The sequence below is a fragment of the Nelumbo lutea genome, chromosome 3 (assembly GCF_056320005.1).
Source record: "Nelumbo lutea isolate HS-2025 chromosome 3, American lotus-T2T, whole genome shotgun sequence".
In the NCBI taxonomy this organism is placed as follows: domain Eukaryota; kingdom Viridiplantae; phylum Streptophyta; class Magnoliopsida; order Proteales; family Nelumbonaceae; genus Nelumbo; species Nelumbo lutea.
The window spans coordinates 99,818,361-99,838,727 of NC_142686.1; the positions used below are offsets into that span (position 1 = coordinate 99,818,361).

Sequence of the window (20,367 nt, forward strand, 5' to 3'; positions counted from 1 at the left end):
AATATATACTATATTATTATATAATTATAATTTAAATAATATATTATATATAAATATATAAATAATATATATGGGACGTACTAGCATGCAGCACAACTCACTCGTTTGTGCCATGATGGCCCACCCCATAGACCTAAAACCCCAGCCAAACACGACCCACACGATTGTATCGGGCCTGGTCCAAAGTCGACCTAGCCGCAGGCGCCACAGCCTGATTTAGACCTCTAAGAGCCTTAATCGCATTTTACTTGCTACCTTCTTTTACAAATATCAATGACCCATAAAAAACTGAAAAAAAAATTTAAAGTCCCGTGCGCGCCTTCGTACCGTCTCTCCGAATACGAAAATACTGGAGAGTTGAGACTCATATTCTCTCTATTTCTCTCGCCGTCTTGGGGTCTCCTTCCTTTTTCTTCCTATTCTCCATTTCCCGTCTCTACTTTTTTCTCCGTTTCCCTCTCTGAAACTCTAACACGAACCAACTTGAAGAAGCCCTCCACCTCTTTTTGTCTTTCTCTTGCTGCGAGTACTAGGTGAGAGTGGCCATGGAGCTGATGGAGGAGAATCTCATTTATTGAGATTGAAGACTTGGATGGCTGATTAGGGGAATCCATTTCCTGAGATTGATGAGATATTGGATGAGTTCAGGGTCTGCCATTTTTCGCGCCAGGAGCTTCCCGTTAGAATGGCAAGTGGAGAATTGTGTCTAGATGCTCCATAGTACTCTGCAACAGTGGTATAGTTTTTTTTTATCAATTATCTAAAATTTTTATGGGGGATTTTGGTGTATTCTTTTCGTTTATGGTGTAAAAATTGTGGAGAGGAGATTTGGGAGATGATGGGGCGGTTTGTGTTCTGGTACGAGTTGTCAGGAACTTCTTCCCCTCTTGGTAGATACTACAAGTGTTTGCAGAGGTTTCAAGGGATTTAAATGCAATAAGTACTTCAACTAGTAAATACTTGGACAAGCATCTATTTCCTTGTGCATGTGAAGTTTCGGAACATCTACAGGGGTGTGATGAGAGAAGATAATATATGTTTGTTTTTTTTTTTCTATAATTTGATAACCATCCATTGTTCTAGTTCTACTATGTGGAATGCTATATCTCTTTTTGGAGTTTCGTGGTCTTCTTTTTTGTTTCTTATTACTTAGAATTAATTTTCTATTATGACTTATATGGAGCATCCTTCTGAAAGATCTCTCTTGCTAGATCAGTTTCCGCTTGGACTGTTCTCAATCAATTAATTGATAAGGAAACTATTGCTTCACTTAGATGGGTGATGGTTTTATTTCTCTGACGCACTTGTGTAATCTGAAAGACTCTTTTAAATTATTTGTTTGAAATTAGAGATGCAGAGTTCCAGATGGAGTGTGGGTTTTTTGCGTTTCTGTAATTCTGGAAAATTGTGTGCTTGTTAAGGTATTCATGCTTAGATCTCATTGGTCATATAGTTCCTAAAAAATGTCCTTGTCTGTAGGTTATTTTTTAATGCTTTTAAATTTAATTGTCATCTCTATGAAGCAAATCTTTTCATTGTTATAAATTCTGAAGAAAAAACTACTCACGAAATGAAACAAATCTTTTAATTGCACAAAATATGCTTTATTTACCTCTGATATAAAAGGCTGCTGGATTGTCCTGTTTGCATTACAGGAAGGAAAACCTCTTGTTCTGAATGTAGTTGGACGGTCTGAGCAGCTGCTAGTAAATGGCTAGTAAGCTATTAAATCATAGTTTATGCTATTCCTTTCTTCATATATATTAGTGACAGTTCTAATTTTTGTGATGTTCAGGTCTCGTGCTAAGGAGTATCTTCCCATTACTGGATTAGCGGATTTCAATAAATTGAGTGCCAAACTAATTTTTGGTGCTGACAGGTACAAATTTAACATATTAGAGGTGTGTTCAAAACTATTGAGAGATTCGGCATGAATTCCATACTATGTTGAATATGGAATATGAAACCTTGCAATATTTCTTTTACAGATCTCTGGATTCTCATGAAATGAAGGATTAAAGTTTAGACTGAGAAAGAAAAATTCTTATTCTGAAAATAACTTGGTTAACCTTTTTAATTATGATGTAAAACTGTAGCTCATCCAAGAACAGAATCAGATTACCTATTTTCAATGTTGTGATGCAACAATTACCACTTAATAAAATTAAACTTCAATCTTTAGGTAGTGATATGATTTATTGTGACAAAATAAAAGACTTCAAGTCCTATTTGATTGAAAGCTTTTCAATGATTGTCTTGTTAAAATGAACTTACGAATTACTTAAGAAGTGAGCAACTTTAAAAAGTCCATTTCTATAATGAAATTTCCTGTACTCTGATATGTAATTCTCTATTATTTACTTGTCTTTAGAAGAAAAAAAAACTTTTCTTGGATATTTTCATTGTTCAATCCTTTAACGTGGCATTGTGGCTTAACTTGTTTCCCATGTAATATACTTTGCATTTTTTGGTAGTTTATATTTGTGGTTTTTACTGAATACATTATTCTGCTTGCTTTGAAAATAGCCCTGCTATTCAAGAAAACAGGGTAGCTACTGTGCAGTGCTTATCTGGTACTGGCTCTCTGAGGGTTGGAGCTGAGTTTCTGGCAAAACATTACCACCAAGTGAATAGCTAACCCTTTTTAGTTTGTTGCCTTTGTAAGATGATGATTTGAAGGATAATTTTGATTTCACCATCCACCTTGCTTGCAGCATTTAGTATACATTCCACAACCAACATGGGGAAACCATCCCAAAGTGTTCACTATGGCGGGGTTGTCTCTGAAGTATTATCGCTATTATGACCCAGGAACATGTGGAATGAACTTCCAAGGTTTGGATTCTTCTTCGTTTTTCTGTGTTTGATTAGCCATAATGGTATCTTAGCAGTTGGCATGGAATATGGATTCGTTTAGTTGAATAATCCATTTGTTTGAAAATTATTATTAAACAAAACATCTTATAGTTTTATATGCAATGTAGTCTCATCTTCTTATCAACTATTGCCTATTTGTTATTTCTAGATTCATTTTGTATTTGTTAGTTTTTCCATAATTTTCTTTTCCACTATGTGGCATTTTTTCTGGAGTTTGGTGGTTCCATCTGAACTTCTATGGAACTAATTTCATGTGCTGATATGTTTAATTATATGGGAACAGGCCTGCTTGAGGACCTCAGTTCTGCTCCATCAGGAGCAATAGTGCTTCTTCATGCATGTGCTCATAATCCAACTGGTGTTGATCCTACCATTGAACAGTGGGAACAGATCAGACAGTTGACAAGATCAAAGGGGTTGTTACCTTTCTTTGACAGTGCATATCAGGTAAATGTGATTGCACCAAAGTACAAAGATTTTTCCCCCAATAATTATGCACTTTGTTGAAAGAAAAAAAGTAAGAAGGCAAGGGAGGATTGTCATTGGAGGCAAAGGCCCCAACAAGGCACAAGCAGAAAAGTCTTCCAGAATTAAGGCTTTGTTTGGTTAAGCTTTTGTCTTTGGGCCGTAGGAAACAAAAATAAGCCAAAAACACTTTTAAAATTGCTTTTAAAAGTGAAGGCAATGTTTCTTTTAAAACACAATAATCTAATGCCAAAACACTTTTAAACCCCAAAACACAAAGCTTTGGGGCTCAGGATTTGAAAGCACAAATTTTGAAGCTTATCCAAATGCAACCTAAACTAATGCAGATATGTTGCCACCAGCCCACTTTAACTAGCACATGATGTGTTAAATCATCATGTTGATCCAACCAGCAATAAGAATGCTACATTTTTTGTACTATGAATTTTATCTTCCATGTACTATGATTTATATTAAATATCCTAACCTAGTATCTTGCTTCCAGCCTATTGAAGAAAGTGTTTCTATGCTGTTTTTTTTTTTTTCTTTGATATATTCTGAAGGGCTACCCAACTGGGGGGGGGTAGGATTTATCTTCCATTAGACTCTTGAACCTGTCATCGAACTTGATTTGGGATGATTTCTGATCAGGGAGGGGAAAACTTGTTTCTACCTCTTTATTTGTGGTACTTGTGGGGATTGATAATTTTGAATTTCTGGAAGGTTTGCCAATATGGACTACAGAATTCCTCCTTCCCCAGCAGCAGAGTTAGAGTAGATTCATAAACACTTCTATTCTTATGTTGTTGCATAATACTTGATTAATATCCACTTATTAACTGGCCCTCTCTTAGCCCTCTCTTATTACCTGCCAAGGTGATCATGATGAAAAAGTTTGTTCTGTTATTTATCTGTTTGTCGGCTCTGACATATGCCATAGCACTCCATCCTTCTTCTAATGGGTTAGTGAGAATTGGTTTAAAAAAGAAGCAACTAGATCCTACTAGTATAAATGCTGCAAGACATGCAAAGAAACTAGGCAAGTATGCAGATGGTCTTGGGAACCTCCCTCGCAATCTGGATGGTTCTGATGTAGATATAGTATCATTGAAGAACTATATGGATGCCCAATACTTTGGAGAGATTGGTATTGGTTCTCCACCACAGAACTTTACTGTCATATTTGATACTGGAAGTTCCAACCTCTGGGGCCCATCAGCAAAGTGCTACTTTTCTGTACATTTTCTGTACAAATGACTTCATCTTCTGTAATTGTCTTCAGGGATTTTCTTTTATGATTAATATTTTTTCTATGCAGATTTCTTGCTATTTCCATTCCAAGTTAAAGGCAGGACCTATCAAGTACATATATAAAGATTGGTAACCTTTCCATGGAAACATCCTTTAGTCATTCATGATCTCTAGACATCTTGAGTTATAAGGTTGTCAGTATAATAAAGATTATAAATATTCTATCAAGAAAATCTGCACTAATATAAATTTTGACCAGGAAATTCTTGTAATATTCATTATGGATCTTGATCAATTTCTGGCTTCTTTGGTCAAGATAACATTCAAGTTGGGAATCTTGTTATTAAGGATCAAGTAGGTTCCTTTTTCAGTCTTAACTTCAAATATGTCCCCTGTAATTTGGCTGTATTGAGTGGTCATGGATGTATTGCAACAATATTTCAGGTTTTCATAGAGGCCACATGAGAAGGAAGTCTCTCTTTCTTATTAGCAAAGTTTGATGGCATACTTGGTCTTGGGATTCAAGAAATTTCTGTTGGCAATGTTGTGCCCTTCTTGTAAGATATTTTTTACATGTTGATTAGATTTTCAAAATTTATCTTGCATTAAACAAAATACTAGTGGATTTTTTACCTATCTTTTTTCACATTTTTTCATTGTATATTACATATTTAATTAGATCATCAAAGTAATCATTATTCTATTTTTTTTCTGTTTTTCTTTGTAGGTTAAAAGATGCAACGAGTGACTCTTAAAGCATAGTTGAAGACAATGGATAATTCTTTTATTTTTAAAATTTCTCTATTTCTTTTGAAAGTCAGACTTTAATATGTATTGAGGGAAATTTAACATTTGTAATGCATTTTAAACAATGGATGTATGTTTTTGGTAGAACAATTGATGTATTCAAATTATATGTGGCATGTATTGAATTATTACAATAATATAAGTATTTGTTAGAAGTTATTATATAATTTTCATGTGATGTATGAATAAAATAGATGTTGCTTTAAGGTGGCATTTCCTAATTGTCATTATTTTACTATTTTATTTGGAATATAGTCATAATATTTCTACAGGTTGAAACAATTAGCTATGGTTTTTTAAGAAATTCTGGGCATATATTGCACTTTTTAGCCACAGTTTGTCAAAAAACCGTAGTTATAGGTTAGAGTATTAAACTTCGGTTTTATCAAAAAACTGTGGTTATAGGTTAGTACATTTAGCTATGGTTTTGTAGCAAACCATATCTATAAATAGAAGAATTATAATTACGGTTATGTAAAAATCCGTGGTTATAAATTTGGATATATAACTACGGACAATATAAAAACCGTAGCTATATGCATCTTTTAGCTACGGTTCAGTCCTTATATGGTATGTGTTTGCCCTTTAGCTACGGACAGATACCGTAGCTTTATAACTATGGATTAGTCGAACCATAGCCATAGGCTATAGCCACGCAAACATAGGCTATGGTTTTCTGTCTGTAGCTAAACTGTAGCTATAGGTCTATAGCTTGACCTTTAGCCACGGTTTTGTTTGTAGTTAAATGTCATATTTCTTGTAGTGCCTAGATCCACTAAAGATAACATCTATAACAGAAACACTAGACCAATATCAGTGCTATCATATTGGGATTGGGCATCATCAAAGCCATAGAGAAAGGGAGTTTGATAAGAACTGACTATTTTAATAAATGTAAAATATTAAAACTTAAAATTTAGAAAATATAATAAAATCAACTAATCCTTACCCAGTCCACTAGAAAGTTGCAAATGCAAGAGTATAAGAGAATAATAGAATATGAGAGTATGATAAATTGATTGTTATTGTGATGAAAATGAGCCAAAGTAAGGGTATTTATAGGAGTTGAGAATTATTGAATTGATTGAAATCCCCTCCTAAACTAGTTATTTATAGTTGTTAGGAGGGGTATTTTGATCTTTTACACGTTTATTTATCACTTAACCAAAATTAGGAATGGCAATGAGGTAGGGCGGGTATGGGTTTTGCATGCCCCATCCTCAACCCTAATTTAAATGTCTCACCCCGTCCCTGCCCCAAACCCCATTGGGGCTAGAAATCTCAACCCTATCCCCATTCTTACGAGGAACGAGGATCCCTGAATTTTCCCCGCCCACCTCAGTCATTCTTACTTGCATACTTGCAAATTTATTTTTTATTTTTTGAAAATTAACTAAAGCTATATTATATTATATAATATAATTAGTATATTATATAATATATAATATTCTAATATAATAAAATATATGTTAAGATATATTAACAAGATATATATTATGTAATATAATATAGTTAGGGTGGGTTAGGGCTGAGGCGGGGTGGACAAATACCATCCCTGCCCCATCCCTAGTCCCTAGAGTTTCAGGTTTCCCCAAAGAAACCCGTCACGACTAGGGTGGTGTGGGGCAGGACCCCACGGGGTGGGTTAAATTACCATCTCTAACCAAAATTCCCCCAAATTAGCTGTTTATAATTGCTAGGGGGGAGGGGGCTAGCAGCTATATTTTGCGGGCCATGTGTACTAGGCCTATGGGCCTAAATCACTAGGCTCAGCCTAGCCCAAGTTTATGGGCCTGAACCCCTACTACCCACATTACACCTCTAAATCTCCCCTCCCAAGTTTATGGGCCTAAATCACTAGGCCTATGACCAACAATTTTCCTACCTAATAAAATGTACATCTTTTATGTAGCATTTAATAGCGGTCCCATCATATGTCCTAAACCAGTTATATGTTACATTAACCATATGAGGTGTCAAGAAAATTGGATAATTATTAATTTAAAAATAAATGCATTAATAAGTTATAAAATTATAAAACAAATTAGGAAAAAATCTATGCTATTGGAAAGACATGATACTAAAAGGGCAAATCAATCAAACCCATTTTGTGAATTTGATAAATAACCCCAGATTTGTTACCATTTTTTATGATATTAATTGATTGGTTGCAAGTTTTTTCAGTATCAATATCGAATCCAATAAATTAACACAACTTAATTTAATTAACTAGTGACACCCGATCAAGGACAAAGACGGAAATGAGGAGTGAGGTCCTTGTCCCAATAGGTAACCCGCTATGACAAATTGGACAAATTTTGAAAATAGTTCTATATAATTACAATAATGTCACTCCATACATTGGACAAATTTCTATGCTATCTTGATGATTAATGGTGATAGTTAAATGTTGAACCAATTTAGACTACTGAATTTTTCCTTCTTTTAATTAAATATTTTCTTGAGAGAGAGAGAGAGTGAGTGAGATAGAGAATTCAAGGATTCCAGCCCTTAATGGGGAAGAACCCATATTCAATGGGGATGGAGGTTCATTTTTCTCCTTGACAGGGATAGGGGACGAGGATAGGGAGTTACTTGGAAATTAGGGAGGATAAGGGTATGGTCCCAGACCCATTGACATTCCTAAATTCTTCCATGTCGAGAAATAACTAGGATGGAGACGAGGATGAGGAATAATTGGGATACCTGATCAAGGACAGGAACAGGGATGGGGATGGGGAGTGAAGTCCTCATCCTACAAGGAACTTATTGAGACAAATTAGACAAATTTTGAAAATAGTTCTATATAATTACAATAATGCCACTATATATTGGACAAATTCCCATGTTATCTTGCTAATTAATGACAATAATTAAGGGTAAAACCAATTGGATTATATGTTGATTTTTGGTCAAAGAAAACTTTTAATTCAAATCAAGAGGGATCAAGGACAAGGATGGCTAGTTACTTAGAAATTGGAGATGAGGATGGGGAGTATGATCCCAACTTCACTGGAATTCATAAATTCTGCCATGTAAATATATTAAATTAATCAACACATGAAACTAGTCACAATAAAATATTACTAAGATAAATTAGGAAAATTAAAATAAATATTAATAAACAATACTAAAACAAGTCAATAGGCATATATGCATAATATTTCATTAGATGTTTTAAATTAGCCACTTAATCTGAATAATTATTTGTATATTGCACATATATTTAAATTCCATTTAAAATAAATGAAAATGAGTAAAATCTAATAAAAATAGTAAAAAAACAAAACAAATTTATCTTACAAAAATGAATAAAAAATAAAGTTCGTGTAAATTCAATTTAGAATAATAAAAAGTAACAACATTTATCTAACCATAATAAAATTAATAGAAAATTTAATACAAGTTTATCTAACAATATATATAGCCCAAAAAAATGCTTGGGTGAGAATCAGTTTGGCTTTTACCCAATTGAAAATGTCACAAGGGCCTTTCAACTTGGATTTTGTTCAACAAAGTCCATGCATCACATAAGTCCCCTACTAGATTAGGTAGGTCAATTAAATTAAATAGCTTGATTATCTATGTTGATGTAGTTTATATTGAAGTAGAAAAAGCACTTACTTTAATTACACTTATATATGGTTAAGTTAATTTATATATTACTTTTATTTAATTAGTAGTGATTACAGATAAAGAATTGATATTAATAAAAAAGGTAAAATACAAAAACCTCCCCTAAAGTTTCTAACAATCATATAAACCTCCCATTTAGTTTCATTTTGACAAAATCCTCCCCTAAGCTTTTAAAGAATTCAGAAAAATCCTCCCTTCCATTATTAACACAAACAGAAAACCTATAAAGTTACAAATTGTTCCTAACTAATAGTTAGGGCATCATTAAAAATATCCTAAACTACTAGAATATTCCTCACTCGAGTAGCAACACTTTTATGCTTTTTTAGAGTTATTTTTTAAAGCATAAGAGAAAAAAACGAAAACTAACCCTACAAAATAATGAAATGGCAAAAGGGGATGGATGAACATAGATTTTTTTTTCTTTGGGGGGACCATTGAGCTAGTTTTGGCTGAAAAGAATAAGGTTGTAATTTGCTTAATGGACTATAGATGGGAAAATCAAGCACTTGGTTCTCTGTCTTTTGGGTTGCCGGTCTGATTCCGACACTAAAATCCAAGCTGACGTCACTCTTCCATATTTCTGAACAGCAAACTGGTTCAACTCTCCTCCACTTTGCTATGCCTAGTGGGTGCACAACTCAAAAGCAGAACGTCTTCCTCTAAAGTTCTTCCAAGTGCATAGCACACGACATCTTCACTCTGCAACGCCAATATCTCAAATCTCAACTTTCAAGGTTTTTGTTTTTTTTTTTCTTTTAATGGCCAATCATCTTGGGTTTCTCTACTTATTTATTTATTTATTTATTTTTTGTGGAACATGGTTTTCTCCTAGTTTAATCAAATCTTTTATGGTGGATCTAGTGGAGTTGGTACCAATATAAGTTTGAACAGAGTTGCCCATGTTGGATTTTAATCTCATTAAAGATTAAATCCAATGGAATTTGATTAATCAATTACATGAAAAACACACCTGCACACATGTATTGAAAAATAGTTTTTTCTCTTACTAAAACCAGTTTTTAACTTGTCCCATATTGGAAAATTACAAGACTTGTTTTGGGTTTTTAAATAGTAGCTTATTTACACTCCTTAGAAATAAATAGAAGAGTATGGAGGCTTTCTATTGCACAATGCACGTGCACGCATGTGCATGTATGTGTACGACGCAATTCGGCACCTTAGAGGCGCACCTTGCTCAAGTTGGATTACTAGTAATGGAGACAACAAGTCCACCAATACCAGAAAGGTATGAAGGAAATTGAGAGAGCTCTTGGGTACCTCAAAAGAACCTTGAAATTTGGCTTATTCTATTGTGATTATCCATCTGTACTAGAAGGGTACACTGATGCAAGTTGGATTGCCGGTAATGGAGATAACAAGTCCACATCTAGATGAATTTTCGTCCAAGTAATGTTCGGTTGAGTGTAAATGTGAGAGTACATGAGACTCCTATCAACTAAGTGATAAGAGAATTTGTGCATTACTTTCTTCATCTCTTCAACCTTAACTCAGTCTTTTGGACATTGATCTCTATTATGTTTCTCGCCTTTAATGATTGGAACATCTTCAGGTGAACAATGGTCCATGTCGTAGCTCTTGAGAACCTTGTCCATGTATGCTCTTCGAGATAGTCCCAACATGCCCTTGATCCTGTCACGATATATCTAGATGTTGATAATGAAGGATGCTTCTCCCAGGTCTTTCATGTCAAAATTATCCGTTAAAAACTGCTTAGTTTCCAAAAGTAGTCTCATGTCACTACTTTCAAGTAAGATGTCATCGGCATAAAGGACCAATATAATAAACTTGCTCCCACCAATCTTGAGATAGATGCATTCATCAACTATATTTCCTTTGTAACCAAAAGAGGTGATGACTTCATCAAACCTTATATACCATTGCCTTGATGCTTGCTTCAGGGCATAAATCTATTTCTTCAATTTGCATATAAGGTTTTCCTTGCTTTCCACTTCGAATCCTCTAGGTTGAACCATATATACATGTTCATGTAATACACCATTTAAAAATGTTGTTTTAATGTCATTTGATGTAATTCTAGATCAAAATGAACCACGGGTGCTCTGATAATCCTAAAGGAATCCTTCTTAGGGATAGAGGAGAAGGTTTCTCTGTAGTCAACACCTTCTTTCTAAGTGAAACCTTTTCTACTAGTTGAGTTTTATACCATTCTATGTTGCTCTTTGAATCTTGTTTAGTTTTACACACTCATTTGCAGCTAACTATTTTGTCTCCATCTAGAAATTCTACAAGATCCCAAACTTCATTGTTCTTCATGGATTCCATCTTGTCAATCATGGCATCCAACAATTTGGATGATTGTTGACATTTGATAGTTTCTTTGTATGTAATTGGGTCATTGGGCCATTTTCAGTGCCAACATCAAATTCACTCTCTTGTAGATAGCAAATAAAATCTCAAGAAATGCCCAACCTCCTCACCCTTTAAGATCTCCTTAATGGTACTTTTTCTATCAACTGATTATCAACTTCCATAGAAGAGTGTGGACCTTCTCTTTCTACATGATCAACAATCACTATTTGGTGATTATCATTCCTTTATTCATTTGGAATATGCAAGACATAACATTGGGACTTTGGCACAATGTGTTAAGCAGGCACATCATCACCAAAAACCCATCCTTAATAAATTTTGCATTTCTAGTTTCTACAGTTTGGGTTGAACATGAAGGACAATAAAATCTATAACCTTTAGATTTCTCAAGGTATCCTATAAAATGGCAACTTACTGTGTTGGGGTCTAATTTCTTCTCCTAAGGTTATTGTAGTCTGGCTTTTGCCCTATATCCCCAAACGTGCAAATGGTTTACACAAAGTTGTCTCCTATTCCATAGTTCAAGTGGTGCTTTGCAGACTGCCTTACAAGGTACACGATTCATGATGTATGCAACAGTCTTTCAGGTTTTCCCCAAAAGGGATTCTAACAATTAGGGGTGTTCATAAAAAACTGAAAAATTGAATAACCAAACCGAATCAGAAAATGCAGTTAATCGAACCGATTGGTTTATTTTCGGTTTGGTATTTCTGAAAAACCGAAGGATTGGTTCAGTTCTCGATTAACCTAAAAAATGGCAGTTAATCGAACCAACTGGTATATATATTTGTATGTATATTATATATATATGTCACATATTATATATAAATATATACATATATTATATTTATGATAATCTATTTATAAATATATTATATATTATATATTTATATAATATATATTATCAATATAAAAAATTGAAGAACCAAATTGGTCAAAAATCAAAATTGATCAACTGGTTAACCGGTGGTACCAGTTTGGAGAAATCAAAAAACCGGTAGGATCAGTTCAATTTGAAAATAAATTGTTTATGGTTTGGTTAACTAAACCGTGGACACCCCTAGCAACAATGTAGAATTGGATATCATGCTTCTAACCATGTCCTTTAAGGTGTGGTTCCTTCTTTCAACTACTCCATTTTGTCTTGGAGTCCCGGGCATGGTATACTATGCAACATGCAACAGTACCACATCCATCTAAAACTTGGCAGAATGTATTAGATGTTGCCCAAATTCATTAAATCTCCCATAATATTCACCTCCTCAATCAAATCTAACTACCTTAATCTTTCTGTTTAGCTTATTCTCCACTTTAGCTTTGTAAATCGTGATGAACTCCAAAGCTTGTGCCTTCTCATGTAGAAAATAAATATAGCCATAATGAGAATAATCATTAATAAAAGTAATGAAATGTCTCACCATTCCAAGAAAGTGTGGGAAAAGGCCCACAAATGTCATATGAATCGGTTCCAAAAGATCTAAACTCCTCATAACTCCCTTCTTTTTAATACAATCCATACATGTGTTAAAATCTGTAAAATCCAACTCATTCAGTATTCCTTCCTTTATCAACTTCTTAATTCTCTCTCTTGAGATGTGGCCCAACCATTTATGCCATAACATTCATGAATTTTCATTAACAATACAACGTTTTATACCAACAACATTATATGCATCAATTGATAAGAGAGATGAGGCATATGCAGTTGTAAGGTTCAATTTGTATAATCCATCACATAAGTGTTAGAAGGGTTAGAAATAAGGTTTGACATGGCTGAACCAGGTCTGGTGGCTGGCCAAATTTACAAAAGTTTTCTAATCCAACCCGAGAACTGATTTCCTAGTAATTTCGAAGTTAGAAATTTCTAGATTGATCTTGCACTAAATCGGACCAGATTTGAAACCCAAATTAAAACTGATCATACCTTATACAAAGACCTCAAAATGCAACTCCTAGAGTGGTAGTTCACACCCAATATCAGTTGCAAAATCGGTCTCTAACTGAAGATGACACAATATTTATGTGAAGTCGATTCAACAACACCGTTTTAACAAAAACTATTCTCCAACTCTCTTGGATCGAATTGGCTTTATGAACCTGATATGCCCTAATGTTTTTCTTGCAAAAATATAGTGGAGGACTGATAGAAATCAATCCCTAACAATGCTAGGTCGAATTAGGGTTCTTGGGTGGCAAGGGAGAAAAGAAAAGGAACAAGAAAGTGGAGAGAATTTTCTAAATTGGACTCTCCCCTCTTTCTCCTTTATATAGCGTACTCTTTTAATCTAATTAGGAGCAGATCCAAATCAAATTTGGATCAGGACTCTATATTTAATTGATAAGTATTATCCTCTTAAGAGGATAAGTTCTCCATACCCAGATCCATGTCCATTTTCAACCAACTCATGTGATCACTTAACAAATCATATTAGTAATGGGCCTTAAGCCCATTTTCTCCAGTGGCTCATGTCTCAAGGTGTTGCATGGCCACTTTGGGCTTGAATATTGTATGGCGTGGGACCCATAAAAGGTTTAACACAAGTCCATAAGGGTTCAACTCTACCTCTAGAAGAGGTTAGGCCAAATTCACTGCTCAGAGTAGTAAACTCCTGACCCAATCAGCTTGGGCTTAGTTTGGGCCTAACATTTATACCCAAATGATCATTGGATTTAACCACCTTATGAAGATGTAAGGATAATGGACTAATGTAAGATAAAGCCCATTAGGTAATCAACCTTGTAACAGTCTCTTATACCTAACCTCTCGACCCATAATCATCAAAACACTACCCACAAGGAAGGACCTGTTCCCTAACTACAAAGCACAATGTTACACTCTCTACAAGGATGGATCCCATGATTAAAACCCTTTGCAAACATTTTTTTATAAAATAATAATATAACATATAGATATATTTTGCAAATCAGATTTCAAATATAGTTGAAATCCATTGTCAGAAATTTAGATTTCCATCAGAGAGTGTAAATCCTGATATTCACTTTGTCTAAAAAAGGGGATCAACTCTATCACTATGATCATCCACTCAAGTAATTTCCCAAACTGCCCCAACATGCCCAACTATTTGACCCTTAATGGATCTCACTGGTTTATACATTAAAGACAACTCAGTTCAATACCTAGTGCAATATCATAATCAATTCTGTGATTTAGTAAAACTTTCCAGTTTTTCCCATCCATCTCCAAGGTCCAAAGCATAACTGGAAATTGGTCCGGGTTCAGTGTTTATTCTAAACACCCACTACATGTGCTTGGGGTCTAACCTTAGCAATTGAGACAAACTGGTCCACCAGTTCGATACACCAGTGTCAGTCTTGTCAGGATAAATTCATCAAATCTATCCAATAGTTGAGAACATTCTAAACTTAACACAAGTCTCGTAAGTGTCTAATTTAAGGAGTAATTCATAGAAAACATACTGATTAGAACATGAAACAATAATGTACTTTATTTATTCACTAATAATATTTTATATACATCAATCCGATTGGAGTTAAGAGCATACACTATCTAACAATAAGGTCCCAATACCAACAATACAAGGTTTAAAAATTAAACTAAAAACACCACTCCCAAAATTAGATTTAAAACCATGAGCATCGAGTTTAGCAACTGACAAAAGGCTTCTCCCCATACTAAGTACATAAATAACATTTAGGTCTAAAACAAAACCTGTGTTTAAAATTAATTTATAGACTCCAACTGCTTCCACTCGAGCTTTAACACCATTTCCCATCATCAAATCTCTTTCTCCATCACTTAACCTCTTGTTGTTGAGAAACCCCTACGTAGTATTTAAGATATGCAGGGTTGCCCTAGTATCAATCCACCAAGTATTAGAAGGTACATCAAAAAGATTAGACTTAGAAACTACATAGGATAGTGAGGTACCTTTATTATCCATGTTTCTTTTGAACTTCAAACAATCTTTCTTCATGTGCCCCATCTTCTTGTAGTAAAAACATCAAACTCTAATGTTCCCTTCATTTTGCCCCTAAGGATTATTTGTCTTAAAGTCCTTGAACTTAACACCATTCTTTTTCTCTTGACCTTTGAGAATTTACTTCTTATTTAGCCCTTGGGGTGTTTGTATAGCAAGATTTGCACTATCAACTTTATTTTTCTCCAGCCTCTCCTCTTCTTGAACACACATGGAAACCAACTCACTAGGGCTCCACTTTTCCTTCTGATCATTGTATGTGACTTTTAGGTTGTGTTTGGTTTGAAGAAAAAAGTAGGGAAAGGAAGAGGAAAGGTAGGGAAACCTTTACAAACCTTGTATAGGTTTCCCTATCTTTTCCTTTGAACCAAACATAGCCTTAGTTGATCAAATTGAGACAAGAGGGAATTTAGAATAAATTAGACAAGAAACCCATCATCTACATTCATGTCTATGCTTTTTATTTGGGTACCAATTTTAACCATGTGAGGTATGTGTTTTCTCACACTACCTGCACCATTATATTTTAAATTTACTAATTGTGTCATCAAGGTACTACCAATTGCTTTGGTAGAGCCATCAAATTGCTCCTGAACCCTAGTCATATATTTCTTGGCGACTGTCTCGTCTAGAATACCACCTCTAATATTCTTTGAAATTATTCATTTCATTATCATTAAACAAATACAATTTGGCTTTCACCCAATCTTCATGTTTATCCTTTTCCTCTTTTGTGTTTTGATTAGTAGGTTTTGTAGGTCCATCTTCTAATAGGACAAAATCAATCATGAGAATGGCCATGACTATCTTTATTTATTCTTTCCATTCAAAGTTTCAATGCCAAACAAATAACTGAGAATCGTAGCAATATTCAAGGTTGAAAAAACAAGGAAAAAACATGCTTACTATATTGCATCTCAATTCTTCATACATGTTAAGTCAAGATCATGCCATTAATATGCATAACTTCAATCAAACAAAGCAAGAAGGTTCCTGAAGGCTTAATGGATCTACTTTGATAAGAAGAGTTAACGTATCATTGCATTCTCACCTTCGGGCAAAAATGCAACACACAAATGCTCGCTCTTTCTTTCCCTTTTTTTCCTTTATGATGACAAAAAATCACCACAAGACTAATAAATATGAACATCATAAAATTCCAAGAATTTATTCCTTTGGGCATAAATTTCTTGTTTTCTATATGGTATTCATATTAATCATCTTGTCCCATTGGATTACACAAAATAATGATCCACCTTTGAGTGTGATCACCATCTTGATGCAACACAATGCAAACTTGTCTATGTTAAAATAAAAGGGCAATTATTAATCACTTAAACTCCATACGAATTTTCAAAATCTGACCACTTTGACGGTTACAAGATTTATCCAATTTGAATGGTTTTAAATTGGTATCATGATCACTCAAAATTATAGTGAGGCAAATTGTCACATATCACATAAACAACTATAACTTGGGACAGATACCAAGAAAGAAAAAAATGATAAATTGATGATAAATATATAATAAATCCACTTTGACGGTTACAAGATTTATCCAATTTGAATGGTTTTAAATTGGTATCATGATCACTCAAAATTATAGTGAGGCAAATTGTCACATGTCACATAAACAACTATAACTTGGGACAGATACCAAGAAAGAAAAAAATGATAAATTGATGATAAATATATAATAAATCCACTAAACTGGTGTTTAAATTAATTCTAAAATTCATGAAATAAGCCATTATAAGATTATGAAAACAAAATTTGGTCAAAATGGTTTTAGATAGCCCTTGAACCAACCACTCAAAGTTTCAAATTTTATAAAACCAGGCTGAATTGTAGGGCTTTGGTCATAATTAGAGTATGGGACCCACATTTATGGATTTAGGAGGTTTAAAACCCCATGGTACCAAGTTTCATCAAAATCTGAGATTTATAGTAACATGAATCAGTTGGTCAAAGTTTCAAATACAAGTGAACTAGTTTGGTTGAACCAGATTGTCAAATTGGATAGATACTCACCAAATTAACTAGGCGAGTTGACTCGAATAACTCAGTAAGTTAACATAGATGAACTTGCTGAGTCAAATCAACACCAAAATGGGTCACGGCTATTCGGGTTCAGGTCGACCCTCGAACCCGCAGTCTTCTTCGCCCGTTTTGAGCTCAAAAACCCAAATAAAGTAGCTTCTATGCTGCTATGTACCGGTCATCTCAGGCCACCATCCGGCTAGAAATCATTCATAAATGGATTATGACCAAAATTGACCACTTCCTTTGAGTTACCTCGCTGAAATCTGGCCAAATCGTCGGAAAACTTGATTTTTTTTTTTTTGTATTTCTACTGTTTCTCATGCTTAGGTTGAGCACCCAAGCTCTGATACCAATTATTATCTATTCTATTAGGATATACAACCTTATACTTGAGAAGAATGGAGTAAGCTTAGCTGAAGCCGGAGATCCTGAAGAAGCCATAACAACTTGAACTGGTCTTGGAGGAGTTCACTTGAACCCCATTTCTCACTATCTTGCTCGATGGGAGAGCTTTGCAGGTAGCTTTGGACAGAAAGCATAGGGCTGTGGACCCTTTCTTTTATAGCCATCTTAAAGAACGGTTACCTTCCCATCGAGGTGACAGTTCAAATTGTCTTTGAATGCTTTGAATGCTTAGTGAATGGTTGTTGTTACCAAATAGAATCTTTGCAAGGCCATTAAAAAAGAAACACTCGAACTGTTTGTTCTTTCTTTAATTCTAACATTTATGACCACCTCACGAAACACCCCCAAAGTTAACTCTGTTGATTTCTAGGATTAGCCATAATCTTGTGAACTTTCACTCATTTTGGCTTCTTTTTGTTACTATTCTTAGGAATGTCCTTTGAAGTATCTTAGCATAACACAATGTTCTAGAAATACTCCATAGAACTGTTGAGAGATATTTACATGGAGAGGAGTACAGAAAATGAAAGTTCCTGGTCCACACGCCAAGAGAATGCGTTTTTGTTTGTCAAGTGTGGGAAGGGAAAGAGAAGACTTACTATTATTTTACCTAGTGCTTTTAACCAACCGTCGACCCATCTAGTCAGACAGTTCGACCTACAAGTCACAATTTCGGTCCAGGTCAACCTAAAACCTAGAAAATATAAAAAAATTGTTGACTTGGTCAACAACCCACTGATCTAGGTGGTTTAACTGTTGACCCGGCCAATGGGTCATAGATTACAAATTAGAATTTATATGAAAACTTGGGAAGGCCATAACTTTCTACTCAATATTGAGATTAAATTTTTTTTCTATTATTTTGTATATCTTGCAACCTATGTGTTTTTGGTGCCTTGGCCCATTATTTTTGCCAAATAATGCCTCTTCTTTTGGCATCAAATCTCAATTGTTAGCTTTTTTATTTGTAAAAGATTAAAATATAAATTAGTTAGACCTAAAATAAAACATAATCATGGATCAACCAATTTGGCCCAATTGGTTGAACCATTGACCCACACAACCCAGAGGGAAAACAGATCAACCTCCGGGTTGGTTTTTAAAACACAGTTTCACCATGGTGATGTACATCATTGGAATTCATTTCCACCCTAGCTATTAAAAAATAGTGAAACTATTGAGTAACATGAATAGTATTGTTAGTGTACGCAAAATAGTTAAGAGGGTTAATTTGGTTATGATATAAATATTAATGACAGTTTATGTTATGGTCACTAAGGAAACTAGATCTGTTCCTCACACCCGCCTCACACAACTCATAGAGGCTTTTTTTCTTTTCTTTTCTTTTTTGGTTGAAACTCAAAGAATTAAAAAAAGAAATCATGGACAATAAAATTCTCGAGGAATAGAGAAGGAAACGACACTGTAAAAGCATGATTGACATGACTAATATATAATGAACTGCTCCATTATATAAGGCAACTGACAATGGAATTCCCATACATTTTACAAGTATGTAAATTCAGCCACATATTCAGAACATCTCCCATAATTTTAACATACATGTATCTAATATATATTCCTAATATGTGGCTAGGCGCTATGTGTACAAAATTTTTTATATATATTATTTGATTATCTTTATTTCTAATATTAGTCAAGATCTGTGATATATATATAAAACCCTGCCCCCTCCCCCCTACAATAGGAAAAGAATAAAAAGGAAATTAAGTTTCATTACAAAAAATAGACTCTTCAAATGGTTAGACCTTTGATTGCCTTGGACAACCAAAGTTTCGATGTAGTCCATTAAGCCTGAAAAATAATTGGAGATTGTCATAAAACCTTTTTCCACTCCCTTATTGGCAAGACAATTGGCAATTCTTTTAGCTTCCCTAAAAACAAGATAAAATTCAATATTGAGACCATGTGAGATTTCTTTTATTATGTTGTGTGTGTAACGGACAGACAAAAGAGCAACTTTATCATCTTTTTTTTTTTTATTTTAGGGAAGCAACAGAATTGCTGATTGCCTTTCCAATGAGGGAGTGGATAAACGTTCTATGGCACAATTATCTTTATTTCTAACTTAATATACCCCATGAAAACTTTGGTTGGCCAAGACAATCAAGGTTTAGCTGAGATTTCTTTTATTTTGTTGTGTGTAACTAATAGACCAAAGGAGCAGCATTATCACCTCTCATGACATTTACCAAGAGTTGATTATCATTCCACCTCTATATTGAAAAAAGACTTATCCATACAAAGTTGTATACCATCAATTAACACTAAGAATTCAACTTGAAGAAAGTTGCTCACCCCATAATAGTTTGAGAAGGCACCTAAAACATTGATGGTGTTATTTCTCATGATTCCTCTGTCAATGTTTAATTTGACATGGACAGCTTCAGGTTTTGTTCATCTAATCTAATGCACTATTCTTCTGCCTATGCTTTTGACTGGGATGCAAAGGTCAATTAGCTATCTAGTATTGCCATCAACATGCTTTGGGGAAGGAGCAAGGTTGTTCAGCTCTCTTATAAACCTCCCCTGTATATGTTTTGACCTT

General features: G+C 34.4%; 1 protein-coding gene across 1 annotated transcript; it reads left to right on the forward strand.

Annotated features, from left to right (window-relative positions):
* Positions 1 to 310: 310 nt before the first annotated feature.
* On the forward strand, positions 311 to 5,567 carry LOC148867140 (aspartate aminotransferase, cytoplasmic-like). The gene is made up of 9 exons (XM_088975563.1): positions 311 to 736; positions 1,796 to 1,879; positions 2,527 to 2,626; positions 2,715 to 2,835; positions 3,161 to 3,324; positions 4,661 to 4,722; positions 4,853 to 4,947; positions 5,038 to 5,150; positions 5,321 to 5,567. The coding sequence occupies exons 1-7, from the start codon at positions 711 to 713 to the stop codon at positions 4,863 to 4,865; spliced, it is 570 nt and encodes a 189-aa protein (XP_088831689.1). The 5' UTR covers positions 311 to 710; the 3' UTR covers positions 4,866 to 4,947; positions 5,038 to 5,150; positions 5,321 to 5,567.
* Positions 5,568 to 20,367: the final 14,800 nt, after the last annotated feature.

Bases quoted from the DNA above. Each gene is read 5' to 3' on its own strand.
- LOC148867140 (XM_088975563.1), top strand. From the start codon at position 711: ATGCTCCATAGTACTCTGCAACAGTG. The intron at 2,627-2,714 runs GTGAATAGCTAA...CCTTGCTTGCAG, and splicing joins TGGCAAAACATTACCACCAA to CATTTAGTATACATTCCACA. The intron at 2,836-3,160 runs GTTTGGATTCTT...ATATGGGAACAG, and splicing joins ATGTGGAATGAACTTCCAAG to GCCTGCTTGAGGACCTCAGT.